Source organism: Panthera leo, chromosome C1, assembly GCF_018350215.1.
Source record: "Panthera leo isolate Ple1 chromosome C1, P.leo_Ple1_pat1.1, whole genome shotgun sequence".
Taxonomy (NCBI): domain Eukaryota; kingdom Metazoa; phylum Chordata; class Mammalia; order Carnivora; family Felidae; genus Panthera; species Panthera leo.
In genome coordinates this window covers 50,334,039-50,349,108 of record NC_056686.1, presented here as the reverse complement: position 1 = coordinate 50,349,108, position 15,070 = coordinate 50,334,039, and the positions used below count along the sequence as shown (strand labels likewise).

General features: G+C 38.2%; 1 protein-coding gene across 1 annotated transcript in view; it reads right to left on the bottom strand.

Moving 5' to 3' along the window:
• Positions 1 to 15,070, bottom strand: part of PATJ (PATJ crumbs cell polarity complex component) — a 363,753-nt gene that overhangs the window by 208,122 nt on the left and 140,561 nt on the right. The window contains exons 26-27 of the mRNA XM_042951928.1: positions 11,494 to 11,604; positions 6,602 to 6,679 (exon numbers count right to left, since the gene is read on the bottom strand). Of these exons, the coding sequence (XP_042807862.1) occupies positions 6,602 to 6,679; positions 11,494 to 11,604 (189 nt within the window). The remainder of the gene's footprint in view (positions 1 to 6,601; positions 6,680 to 11,493; positions 11,605 to 15,070) is intronic.

The window sequence follows — 15,070 nt, the reverse complement described above, 5'->3', positions numbered from 1 at the left end:
TTTCAAAAATGTGTTTTTGCAACATATGACTGAAGCCAGAAACGACCATAAATCCCAAATCAGAAGGTCAAGTGGTGCACAAGAAGGTGGCACTTGCCCAGAGGGCATGTGCCAATTCTTGGTGACGTAAAGCCAGAGATTTTTTATTTTGTTTTTATTCATTCAACAAGTATGTACGTACTCTCTGTCTGTTAGGCACCAGGCAGTGTTTTGGGCAATGGGATAGGGCAATATTGAGATAGATGAGCTCCCTGTCTTCATGGAGTTTCTTTTCCAGCCCCCTTCCAATGCCACATTTTGTGGGTCTTCATGTCTTGTCCCCAAATTGCTTTAGGTGGCAGTCACTAAACTCTATATTGTTTGCCTTGCCCCAGCTAGAATGTAAGCTCCCAGAAGGGCAGGGACTTTTTGTCTGTCTTTAAAAACTTCACTGTGATACACTGACATAAAAAACTGCATACATTTTAAAGTATACAATTTGAATTCATCATCACAATCATGATAATGAATATAACCATCAATCCCAACAGTTTCTCCATGCTTTGTCTTAATCCCTCCTTCTGGCCCCTTTCCCTGGTGCCCCATTCTCATAATCTCCTTTTTGTCAGCATTGGTTTTATATTCTAGACATTTAATCCCTTCAAATGAAGGCTATTACTTGCAAAAGGCTGAGAAAGATTTCTGCAAGTAATGACCTAGATTCCTCCACATAATATTTCTAGAAGCAAAAACTATGGTCTTCCAGAATCTACATATTATCTGTGTCTACCAAAAGGTGCCAAAATCAAACTAGAATCCTGAACACACAGCATATGCTGATAACCTGACTATAATCTATGTGATTAAAATCTGAATTCAAAGAAGGTAACCAACCAGGTTAAAACAATTCTATAATTTGGTAAGGGAACTATGCTACTTTTTCTTATCCTTTTCAAGAACCCTTCCTCCCAAATCCTTAAGGATCCTTGAATGATCCCCACATACATGTCTATAAATAAATGTTCAAACTCAGTTATAGCTTTTTTTTTTTTTTTTAAACAGGGTGAAACCTGCAATGAGTGAAGTTAAAGACAAATCGAACCAACAAACCAAAATCTTGACTACAGAAGATAGTTGGGATATTTCCTGACCCTGGCCTTAAGTTGATGTAGAAGGAAAAAAAAGAAAAAGAAAAAGAAAAAGAAAATAGGAAAACGGTCTTCCCTGAGAATTTCTTACAAGCCCAGACTCACTCAGGCTAGAGACCTGAATTTATTCTGTATGTGGCTGAAAAAATTTAAAGCCAAAAACCAGGCAAATACAAAAAGAGAGCTGGACCAGACTCAGTGATATTAGATGAAATATATGTTATAGCATTATTATATAATGCCACATAGAGTAAAGGTATAAAAATTTAAAATATGTACACACCTAATAAATGAACTTTAAAAGATATTAAATAAAAACCATATAAGGGGCGCCTGGGTGTCTCAGTCGGTTGAGTGTCTGACTTCAGCTCAGGTCACGAGCTCACAGTTTGTGAGTTCCAGCCCCGTGTTGGGCTCTGTGCTGACAGCTCAGAGCCTGGAGTCTGCTTCAGATTCTGTGTCTCCCTCTCTCTCTGCCCCTCAATTGCTTGCTCGCTTGCTCTTTCCCTCTCTCTCTCTCTCTCTCTCAAAAATAAATAAAATGTTAAAACATTTTTTTAAAAGTAAAAACTTAAAAAAACATACAACAAATAGACTGATTTTACTATCAAATGGGAGATTGTTAGATTGCCCTGACCCCCTTCCAAAATACATCAGTAAGTACAACGAATATCTGAGTAACTTAACTAACTACTTTGCCCTAGTGACTTTGTATATAAACCCATACCCAATAACTATTAATGCTAGGGGTGCCTGGCTGGCTCAGTCACTGCAGCATGTACTCTTGATCTTGGGGTTATGAGTTTGAGCCCCACTATGGGTGTAGAGAATACTTAAAAATAAAATCTTAAATTTTTTTATCCTATTCTTTTATGTTTATTTATTCATTTTGTGAGAGAGAGAAAGTGAGCACACCCATGGGGAAGGAAGGGGCAGAGAGAGAGAGGGAGAGAATCCCAAGCAGGCTCTGGGCTTTCAGCACAGAGCCCAATACAGGGCTCGATCTCCCCAACTGTGAGATTATGACCTGAGCTGAAATCAAGAGCCGGACACTTAACTTAGCCACCCAGGCACCCCTTATCCTATCATTTTAATCACAAATATACATTTATAATAAACAGAAAATGTGATAGGCCATAAGAAGTCTCAGCTAATGCAAAAGAGTATTACATAGGAGCACCTGGATGTCTGACTCTTGATTTTGGCTCAGGTCATGATCTCACGATTCCACAGTTCGAGCCCTACCATCAGGCTCCGTGCTTAGAGCCTGCTTGGGACTCACTCACTCTCTCTCTCTCTCTCTCTCTCTCTCTCTCTCTCTGCCCCTACCCTGCTTGCACTCTCTTTCTCTCTCTCTTTACTTTCTCTCTCTCTCTCTCTCTCTCTCTCTCTCTCAGAAATACACTTTTTTTTTTTTTTTTAAAAAGAGAGAGATAACAAAAGGAACACAGCTGCTTCCATTAAAAAAAAAAAAAAAAGAGTATTGGGGTGCCTGGGTGGCTCAGTCGCTTAAGCATCTGGCTTCAGCTCAGGTCATGATCTCACAGTCCATGAGTTTGAGCCCCAAGTCGGGCTCTATGCTGGCAGCTCAGAGCCTAGAGCCTGCTTCAGATTCTGTGTCTCCTTCCCTCTCTGCCCCTCCCCTGCTCATGCTCTCTCTCAATCTCAAAAATAAATTAAAACATTTAAAAAAATTTTTTTAAAAAGAGTATTATATAAACCACAATCTCTGATTATAACTGAAATCCATGAGAAAATAAAAGGTTTTTAAAAATAGTCATATGGAAATTTAAAAATACATTTCTAAGTAAGTTTGGGTAAAAAAGACATGAAATGGGGACTTAAAAAAAAAAACAACAAACCTAACTACTGAACAACAGAAATTCAACCTAAAATCTCGGAATGTAAAGAGGGACTTGTCTTAAATGATTATTAAAAAAAAAAGGCTCAAAATTAATAATCTCTATAACTCTCTAAAGATTACAGTGGGGAGTGGGGAAGTAGAAGAATAAAAGCAAACAAAGTAAGGCAGTATAAAGATGAGAACAAAATTAAGCAGAATAAAGATAAACAGAGATGACTAACGCAGTTCAAAAATTAATACTTTAAATAGAGGAATTATAGGTGTGCCTGGGTGGCTCAGTCGATTAGGCGTCTGACTCTTGATTTCAGCTCAGGTCACAATCTCACTATTTGTGAGATCGAGCCCCACCTTGGGCTGTGTGCTACAGTGTGACCTGCTTGGGATTCTCTCTCTCTGCCCTTCCCCTGCTTGTGCTCTCTATGTCAAATAAATAAGCTTCAAAATACATACAAATATACATACATACATAAACACCTACATAAAGGAATTACACATTTGAAACAAAGGTAATGTCAACTATTACCTCAATAAAATTTTTTTAAGATAAATTAAATGAAAATTATCTTCAAAATTAATTAAGAAAGAAGTAAAAAATTAAACTATATTCACAATGAAAAAGAACTATGGATAGAACATATATAATTCAAGCTAAGAGAATACATAAACAACTTTATACCAAAAAATGTAAAAATTAAGTGATATCAGTATTCCCAAAAAAGAGCCAGTAACCCAAACTGACTCTAGAATAGAAAATGTGAATAGTTCCATAACTATTAAAGAACTGAATCAATATTTTAGATTTTCTCACATAGAAAAACACAGGCCCAGGGGTGCCTGGGTGGCTCAGCTGGTTAAATGTCTGACTTTGGCTCAAGTCATGATCTCACAGCTCATGGGTTTGAGCCCTACATTGGACACTGTGCTGACAGCTCAGAGCCTGGAGCCTGCTTCAGATTCTGTGCCTCCCTCTCTATCACTCTATGTCTCTCTCTCTCCCAAAAATAAGTAAAACATTTTAAAAATTAAAAAAAAAAAAGAAAGAAAACACAGGCCCAAACTGGCTTTACAGGCTAGTGTGACCAAAGATGTAAGGAATGAATAATTACCATTTTACACAGAGAACTGAAAAAGAAGAAACACGCCTACCATCCATTTTGGTAGTCTCATCTATTCAAAAGCAGATAGGATAGTACATAAATCCCTAGCCAATCTCATTCCTAACCACAGATGCAAAAATCCTAAAAGAAATAATGCCAGAAAAATTAATGTGTGAAAAAGATCATGACCAGATTAAGTTTAATTCAAGAATTCAAGATTGGTTCAATGTTAAAAAAATCTATTAATGTAAGTTACCACAGTAAGGGATTCAAGGAGAAAAATACATTATACATACACAATTATTTCAGTGAATGCAGATAATACATGTGATGAAATTCAATGCCAATGCCATTCGTGACAAAAAATTCTTAGCAAAATAAGAATGAAAGGGGATACTTCCTTAACCTGAAGGATTATTATTTTTTTAAAAATTTTTTTTTAACGTTTATTTATTTTTGGGACAGAGAGAGACAGAGCATGAACGGGGGAGGGGCAGAGAGAGAGGGAGACACAGAATCTGAAGCAGGCTCCAGGCTCTGAGCCATCAGCCCAGAGCCCGACGCGGGGCTCGAATTCACGGACCGTGAGATCGTGACCTGAGCTGAAGTCGGACACTTAACCGACTGAGCCACCCAGGCGCCCCTTAACCTGAAGGATTATTACAAAAACTTACAGAACACATCATATTCAATGGTGAAATATTAAAAACAATTTCTTAAGAAAAAAATTTTTAAGGTTTATTAATTTTTGAGAGAGAGAGGGAGAGAGTGCAAATGGCAGAGGGGCAGAGGCAGGGAGACACAGAATCCAAAGCAGGCTCCAGACTCTGAGCTGTCAGCACAGAGTCTGACATGGGGCTCGAACCCACAAATCATAAGATCATGACCTGAGCCAAAGTCGGACACTTATCCAACTGAATCACCCAGGCACCTTTATTAAAAGCAATTTCTTAAATATCAGGAGGAAACACAACAAAAATGTTAGCTATCATTACTTCTTTAGTAAACACAATGGAAGTTTCAGCAGATAGAATAAGAAAAAGATTGGAACAAAGGGGAAAAGAAAACTGCCTTTATCCACAGTGATTATTATTACCTATACAGAAAATCCAGAAATAAAAATTTACATAGTATTAGAATTTGAGATTCACATTCTTAAAATTACTTTATGTACACTTATGGAGGACATAAAGATACTAGAAAGCTCTACATACAATATTTAATAAGTTTATCCTTAGGTGGTGGGTTTATGGGAGATTTTATTTTTTTTGTTTCACCCTTTTGGTTTTCCCAATGTTCTTCACTGGATTATTTTATTTTATAAAAGAATAACAGTATAATGTTATAAGATGTTGAATAAATATGTAAAAATCAATTTTATGTCTATACACTAGCAACAAACAGAAAATGCAATTTAAAATATTTGAAAGCAATACAAAAAACAAAAACAAAAAAAAAATAAAGGCAATACAAAATCTAAAGGTATCTAGGAATAAATCAACTGAAAGATTTACAATACCTTTCTGAACAAAATTATAAAAATTCAAAGAAATAAAAGAATATACAGGAAGATATACCATGTTAATGATTAATAAGACTAGATATCATAAAGATATAACTTCTTTACAAATTAATCTACCAATATGACACAGTTCCTATCAAAATCCTCAAAGACGGTTTTTTTTTGTGGAATTTGACAAGTTAGAGCTACAACTCATATGAAAAAGAAGGACACAAATAGGTAAGACATTTCTAAGGAAGAAGAAATATGTAAAGGAAATTGCTCTACTAGAAAACAAGATTTATTATTAGGCTTTAATAATTGAGCTAGTGCAGCATTTGTACTGGGACATACCTGGGGAACAAAGAGGAAACTCAGAAGCTGACTCCCCCTGATAACCTGAGATAGGATAGAGGTTTCACTATAAGTCAGTAGATAAAGGAGGGCCTATTTTAAAATAGTAGGATAATTAGTTATCTTGATGGGGAAAAACGAAAATTACTCCCTACCAGATACCATATTCTAAAATAAATTGTAGATCACCTAATTCTACTAAAATAGAGGCGGGAAAACAGGAATGGATGACTGGTTCTGATCGATGGTAAGGAATGTTTTCTCAGAGAGATGACCTCTGAGCTTCTCCTTGAAGGATAAAAGGAAGAACAATGTGGGAAATGGACTTCCAGGCTGAGACAACAGCAAGATCGCTGTCCCAGAAAGTCCCAAGAGTGAGAAGCATTTTCTAGGAATGGACAGACAACCAGCCCAGCTGAACAGCAAAGAAAGACAAAGATGACAATGGATGACTGGTGCTTCATCATGGTTTTGCACCTGTTTCACTACTTTTCTGGCCTTCTTCATGGCCAGAACCAGTTATATTCTCAGGAAGGAAACATTATTAGTATGGTCCTTCTACCCTGATGCTAATTAAAAAACCATTCTTATTAACTGCAGCTCAGATATGCAAGAAGACACCAAAACAGTTTTTAAAGGTTTGAGAGGTTCAAGTTACCTTTTCTTTTTTTTCTTCGGTGTTTTGGTCCTGGTTACTAGCGATTATGTTGGCCTTGTTATGCACAGTAGGAACAACCTAGGACCACAAAAAAAAAAAAGGGGGGGAAGGAAAAGGGATAAAATATTTAAATGTCACAGTCATTATACTTATTTCTTTAAACAGTTAAAATCTTACTTAACTAAGTCTCTGACTTCATCTAAAAAGTAAAGACCTGAGAAGTAGAGTTCAAGGCCAACAATACAATTTGAAAAATACTACAAGTTAGATAACCCCAAATATTGTGTGTGTGTGTGTGTGTGTGTGTGTGTGTGTGTGTGTGTGTAACATCAAAGAGCAGTAAGTTCCCAAGCTGGTGTAGCTCCACAAAGTGAAGACAGAGAAGACTAAAAAAGAAAGTCATGACATCGACTGTCATCCACACATCTCAGTTTCCAAAATACAGTTTTAGGGGCAACCTATGTTAGTCTCTAGAACATGATATGCACCATTTATTTGGTAGGTTTACCTTTTTCTTCACTGTACCCCAGTTCAAGTATGTTATCTAGCACACTGTGCATACTCCATAACTATCTCAGCATTACTGTTAGCAGGAAGATGAATTATAAATCTAGTCGCAGTCCTGGATAAAAGCTCAGTGAGAGCTGGGATTTAATGATTGATCACTATTATCACTATACATAATGCTCAGGAAGAACCCATTACATGCTTGCACTCAATAAATGTTTACACATGAAACAGCTCCATTTCATAGAAACAATTCTAATTATCGATGGTGCCAACAGCATAGATTACTTTTGTACTCACTTCTTCTTATAAAACAATCCATGAAACATCTTAGGAAAATACAACAGTTTTAGTGATTTTTTTAAAAGGCTCCACGAATAACTAACACAAATAATTTTGCCATAGAATCTAATAATTAACATGAAGATTCTAAGAAAAAAAATCTCCTTTCCCAGAAATGTAAAGAAACTGCCTGCCTTGGGATAATTTAAAAGCCAAAACATAACAACAACAACAACAACAACAACAACAAAAACCCCACCTCTGTCTGGATATAATTTAAAATTAAATTTTCTTCACCTTTACTATAGAGTCTAAAGACATAAATTAATTTTGGAATAAATGAGCAAGTCTCAGAAATGTTTCATTTAAATAAAAAACAATACTAATCACACATCAACATATATGTAATGTTTTGTATACGAACAGACACTGTGAGTGCTTAATATTTATACCTCTATTTATTTATTTATTTATTTATATTTTTAAATTTTTAAAAATATTTTTATTTATTTTTGAGACAGAGACAGAGCATGAGCAGGGGAGAGGCAGAGAGAGAGGGAGACACAGAATCTGAAGCAGGCTCCAGGCTCTGAGCTGTCAGCACAGAGCCCGACGCCGGGCTCGAACTCACCAACCGTGAGATCATGACTTGAGCCGAAGTCGGATATTCAACAGACTGACCTACACAGGCGCCCCTATACCTCTATTTAATACACACCACAATCCAAGTCAGCGTCAAAAACTGGTGGGTCTACAGGCATACACTTCCTGTCCTGAAGGATCTTAAAATATTTTGCCTCCCTGACAAGTCAGAATACCTATCCACACTGGACCTACTTTCTCCCATGGGAAAAACCAGCTGAAGTTGAATAGCAGAAGCTCTGGGGTGGGACACGATGTCAGCTGCCACTCGTAAGGTTTACTGTTTTTTGTTTGTTTTTTTTTTTTTTAATGTTTGTTTTTATTTTTGAGAGAGAGAGTGAGACAGAGTGTGAGTGGGGGAGGGCCAGAGAGAGGGAGACACAGAATCGCAAGCAGGCTCCAGGCTCTGAGCTGTCAGCACAGAGACTGACGTGGGGCTCGAACTCATGGACAGTGAGATCATGACCTGAGCTGAAGTCGGACACCCAACCGACTGAGCCACCCAGGTGCCCCAAGGTTTACTGTTTTTTAAATAGCACAGAACTATATCTCTGTAAACATATCATTAGCAAGAACAAAAGCTCACCAGGATGACTGCATCCTCAAGGAAAGTAGAAGACTCCATATTTCTTATGAAAAAACTACATTTTTATATCATTAATATGCAAATGTACCATCAGAAAAATTTAGGTGCCATTATGAAATAACGGCATTAGGGAAGTACAAATGGAATACAGGGAAAAAGAAAACAACACATGATAATAAACTTAGTGAACTGATGGGATGACCCCCAATTTCAAACAGGTTTGTTTTGGAATGTGGAAAAATAATATGAGATGCTACGGTGAAATGTAGTTATGTTATTAAGTCAAACAAAATTACCTTGGCATAAAAACTTTCTATAGAGGAGTGCAATATAAATCACGGGTTCTGGGGCACCTGGGTGGCTCAGTCGGTTAAGCGGCCGACTTTGGCTCAGGTCATGATCTCGCGGACCGTGAGTTCGAGCCCCGCGTCAGGCTCTATGCGGACAGCTCAGAGCCTGGAGCCTGTTTCAGATTCTGTGTCTCCCTCTCTCTGACCCTCCCCTGTTCATGCTCTGTCTCTCTCTGTCTCAAAAATGAACAAACGTTAAAAAAAATAAAATAAAAAATAAATTAAAAAAATAAATCACGGGTTCCGCTCTCAAATAAGCATTTGCCAAATAAATTTAATACACACATTTCTTTCTAGGATGCTGAAAATACAGTTGAGAAATTCAGGAGAAAAAGCTTAAAAAGGTCATATATTGGTGATATGCCTAACACATCCATTAAAAGTGCAAATATAAAAAAGTAAACTGCAACTCAAAGAATAAAAAAAAAAAAGCACAAATATAAATACCACTGCTCAATTCATGATGTTGATGACGATCTCCATGTAACAGGGGCACTTGAGACACAGGGTCTTTGGGGGCGCTTGGGTGATTCAGTCAGTTGGGCGTCTGACTTCAGCTCAGGTCATGATCTCATAGTTCATGGGTTCGGGCCCTGCATCAGGGTCCGTGCTGCCAGCTTGGAACCTGGATCCTGCTTCAGATTCCGTGTCTCCCTCTTTCTTTCTGCCCCTTCCCCACTCACACTCTGTCTCTCTCTCAAAAATAAATAAATATTAAAAAAAAAAAAAAATAGACGATAGGGTCTTTGATAGTCCCATTAGGAAATGACTTCTTTGGGGGTTTTGAGGAAAGTCTCAAAGTTTAATGAAAAGTGGTCAAAACTGATTAAGCATGTGGCTCTATTTTCTACTCCTGTGAGGGTCAATACTATTTGCAACAACAAATAAGCCAAAGAGAGCACCATTTTGCAAAGATATGAAACTTGATTCCTTTCATTGCCTCATTCAAACAGGAATCATTTTGTGTTGAAAAATGGAGTAAGTCATGGACATAATAATTAACACCATCACCTGAATATGTTCCCTTGCCTAGAATCAGAGACAGTTCAATGCTTGCTGAACCGAATGCACCATGTGGCAGTCTGCTGTGCCGCATCGGGGCTGAATGACTCGAGCAAGGCACAATGCAGAGAAGATCTTTTTTGAACAGTTGCAAGAAACTGCACCGTTTGTCATCTGAGTGAAAATTTCCACTTCAGCTCACCAGCAAAGGCTGGATTAAATGCTTGCTTGGCCTTTTTGGTTGACTTTATAACTTACTTAAAAGCTTTGAACATTTTTTGGGCAGGGCATTCACAAGTGGCCACATAAAGGTATAATTTGATTGGCTCATTCTAGCTCAAAACGGTTTCTTTAGAAGTGCCATTTGGCAAGGAATAATTTGGCCATTTTTCCTATTGAACTCAAGTTTCCAGAAATAAAAGTGATAGCCTCCACAACTTTCTCTTAATGTAAGAGTTAAAAAGTGGCTTCCAAAAACTTTGATTCCAAAAAAGACTTCAAAAGTGGATCCCAAAAAATTTCAAATGGTATCAGAGGGAAAAGACTTTATTCAGTTCACCTCTGTCAGTCAGTCTTGGACTAGGAGGGATCATACTGCAATGCAGTGCACCACAGCAGAGCGGTGGGGTGAGCGTGTAGCCTACTGTGTGCAGGGAGGTTCAAGTGTGGCAAAGTGTATCGATGCCCCCCCACCCCCGCCCTCAGGGCAGCCAAACATCTGTCTGTCCGGTTTGCCACCCAAATACTATTCTCTGTATGCCTTGACATACAAAAGGTTGAAAAACACTGCCTTACTTATTGAAAAGCATTTTTAGAAAACATGCACAGTTTTTCTACTGTTCAAAAGTGCCTGTGTTTTGAACAGCTGTCTTCCATAAAATAAAGAAAAATAAACATTTCTTCCCGTTACAGGGCTTATGGGTGATATTTCTGCTGCATGTTACAATACAAAATACATACCCTGCCACTAACATTAGAGTTGTAATTCCATACCAAAAGAGTAATTTATTACAGAAGCAAGCGTTATGATTAAATACTGCTGGTTTTGAATTCGGAATGTCCAAAAGAACATACGACAATGCACCATGTTTGCATGCTTTAATAAATACACAGAACATGATAGTACCTCTAGAATGGTGCTATATCTGACCCCTTTATGTTCAAAGTATTTTTATAAATAAAGTAACTGGCTCAGAAAAGTTAAGTAACTTGTCTCTCAGTTAGCAAAGCTGGTAAACAGGGAAATCAAGGAATTGAAAACAGGTCGGTTTGACTCCACAGCCTGTGACTTAAACCAGTGCAAGCTGGAATGACTCAAATTTGGCCAAATGACCACAATCAAAGAAAAAAGGGGAAGGTGAATAACTAAAGAAAATAACTAAATTTTTATGAAGTAATGCTTTCTCTGGGTAATAGTAGGATCAAAATGAAAATAATGTAGAAAAAAACACAGAGGAAAAGCTTGGTCTATAGATACGCAGAGAGTATTTTTAAACGCTTTGAAAATATTAAGTTAGACTTACTCTTGGAGTGGACGACAAGCTCTGAACAACGAACACCACAGGATTTCCTGCATTCTTAATGGCCTCGACTGCTTCTCTGTGTGAGGCATTCTGCAAATCTACTCCAGACACCTGAAACACAGAAGTCACTTCAATTAGAAAGGCTGTCGAGTTCACATATATTAACCAGCTACAAGAACAGCCAGAGTCTAATGAATTAGACCAAAGCCAAAAAACTAAGATTGGCCCATAAAAAGCTTTGTTGCTTTAGGAGAACATATTTAAGGAAAATAACATTCCGCCTTCAAGACAAGCGAATGAGACAAACATCTTAGTAACAATAGCCCTGGTTAAATACAATTATCCAAAATAGGTAGCTCAGTTCATGACAGAATCCCAAGAAGCTTCTGTGCTGTGGTGTCACCTCTGCCACCAACACAGCACATAATTCTGAGTGGGGACAGGGAAGGGCGGTCTGGACTCTTCTCTCGAATTGAGAAGTATGATATTTTAAGCACACTGTCCATTATCACAATTGAGTAGCGGAACATCTCTCAAATGATGTTCAAAAAAGAACTATGAAAATATCCACGGGTTCTCTTACTAAAAGTGTTCTCTGTTCAGTAAATTGGGGTAAGTGTAAATAGCTCCTCATCATACAGATTTCAGAAAACCTAACATGCAAACGTCCGTAATCTCCAAGAGCATTCTGTATTTACCATATTTAACAGAACCAGTTTTTCAAAACGATAATGTAACAAGGCCTTGGTAAATGCAGGGGTGCCTATGGTCAGCAGACAATGACAGTTTGTGAATACTTTTTCATGTTAAGGAGACCAAAGAAATCGGAATGTAGGTGGATAGGGATGTGGGATCAAGGTTGGCTTTTGTGTTTGAGATGGGAGGTATTACAGTAATCGTGGTGCAGTGGAGAGGAAATGGATATGAGAGAGAGAAGTGACACCTGTAGAAGTAAATCCTTGGACACTGAGGAGGGAATGACTTCTGTGCTACAAGTTAGGCAGGTTGGCTTTAGACAGAAGCAGAAACAGTTCATTTGTTGTTACAGATACAGTTAGGAAAAAAAAGATTTGGCATGCAGTGGCAGCAAGGGGAAGTTCCTTTTTGACTGCTTTCATTTTCTCCATGAAATAAAAAACAAGGACCATAAACTGAGCAGTTTAGGAGGTATGAAGGAGTTACCTCGGGAAGCAGGAAAATGAAATAACTAGGGACATATTACAGGATTGCAGGGCAGAACTAAAGACTCACTTGAGAAGGAGCTCATGAATTTTAAAATGAGACCAGACAGCACTGTTATTTTCTCCAGCCATGCCAGAGTCCTGAAATAAGCAAAGGGTTGCATTTAACTAGGATGTGGTTCCCCCAGACAAGTTCAGTAAAAGCAAAGGGGATCCAAGGAGCTGGAAACGACAAGGATGATCAATCACGGAATCAGAGCGGAGTGAAGAGAAAACTGAGCACCTCTGAAGCTGAGGGACACACAGGTAAGGGCCTGAAGGTATGAGACAGGAGCGTCGTATGTGAGAGGTCTGAAGGCAGGTGGGTCCAGGGGTGCCTGGGTGCTTCAGACACTTAAGTGCCTGACTCTTGATTTTGGCTCAGGTCATGATCCCAGGGTCATGGGATTGAGCCCTGTGTCAGCTCTGCACTCAGCATGGAGCCTGCTTAAGATTCTCTCTCCCTCTGTCCCTTCCCCTGCTTGCTCTCTCTCTAAAAAGAAATAAATGATTGGCAAAAAAATTTTTTTTTTTATTTTATTTTTAAATTTTTTTTTTTCAACGTTTTTTATTTATTTTTGGGACAGAGAGAGACAGAGCATGAACGGGGGAGGGGCAGAGAGAGAGGGAGACACAGAATCAGAAACAGGCTCCAGGCTCCGAGCCATCAGCCCAGAGCCTGACGCGGGGCTCGAACTCACGGACCGCGAGATCGTGACCTGGCTGAAGTCGGACGCTTAACCGACTGCGCCACCCAGGCGCCCCCAAAAAATTTTTTTAAATAAAAAAATAAAAAGGGCAGGTGAGTCTAAAGCACAGTGCAAAATGGAGAGGAGAGAGAGGTGAAGTCAGGAAGGCAGCTGAAGGCACACCACACAAAAGCCACGGCAGGAACTTTGGCCTTTTATTCTAACAGACATCCGGTGGGAGGTTTCAATGCTCTGTAAAGCCTTTTCCCATCTGAACTCAGGAAGGATGAGGATAATAGTAAATGCATATAGAAAAAAATTTAACTGAAGCTTAAAAGCAATCACAATGGTTTGATGAAGCTTCTTACGAATAACCTGATCCCCATGACATTCTACAATAAATGAGGTAGAAGCTATAAAAGAACGACTTCATCTTCCAATAATAACCAGCTTCGGTTTCCCCAACACAGATTTCCACAGGGTTAAATGTGAATCCCTAAAGTTGGGAAGTTAGGGGGGGAAATGGAATTCTGTTACAACAAAAAAATAACCTGAGTGTTTCTAAGCTGTAAATTTATAACCCAAAGTGTGTCCCATTCACACAAGACAGACCCATTTCTAAAAATGAAATTAAATTCCAATTTCCCACTTAAACAAATTCTTCTCTACATGGGCCTAAATCCTTTATGCAATTGTGCAATTGTTTCAAGGCAGAAAGAAATATTAAGCTTTACTTAAAAACAAATGAGTAATTCTCTTCACGGGAAAAAAAGTAAACAAATGACTCAGTATGTTTGACAAAATAAAGATTCAAGTATTAACATTTCACATCTGGTGTGAGTTTAAAGAAATTTACTAAATCTGAGACACAACAGTGATATAAAAGTGTTGATGGATAAGTGAGAGAATACATTCATCTTACAGCAGAGAAAGATGAGGGGAAAACCCACAAAATTTAAGAAGATAAACAATGAACAATCCAATTAGGAAACAGGCAAAAGACCTGCACAAACATCTCCCTGAAAAGGACACATACATAAGGTGTGAAAAGTTCTTTATCATTTTCCATTGGGGAAACTCAAAACAACAATGAGGTATCACTATCTGCCCATCAGAATGTGCAGAATGAAAAACAGTGACAACACCAAATGTTGGTGAGGATGTGGGGAAACTGGGCCACTCATACATTGCTGGTGGGAATGTAAAATAGTACAGCCACTGTGGAAAATAGTTTGACAGCTCCTTTCAAAACTAAAAATGGACTTACCATACAACCCAGCAATTGCATTCTTGGGCATTTATCTCAGGCAAATGAAGACTTATTTTCACTCAGGAACTTGTATGCGAATATTTAGAGAAGCTTTATTCATAACAATAAGCCCAGAACTGGAAACTACCCAAGTGGCTTTCAGTGGATGAATGGTTAAACTGTGGTACCTCCACACCATGAAATACTACTCAGACATAATAAAAGGGTATCAACTATTAATGGACACAACAGATTAAATGAACTTCAGTGAAATTATACAGAATGAAAAAAGCCAATCTCAAAAAGATACAGAATGCATAATTCCATTTCTGTGATAATTGTGAAATGAGGTAATTAAAGACATGGAGAAACAGATCAGTGATTCCCAGAGGTTGGGGATGGGGGGACATGAAGAGGGG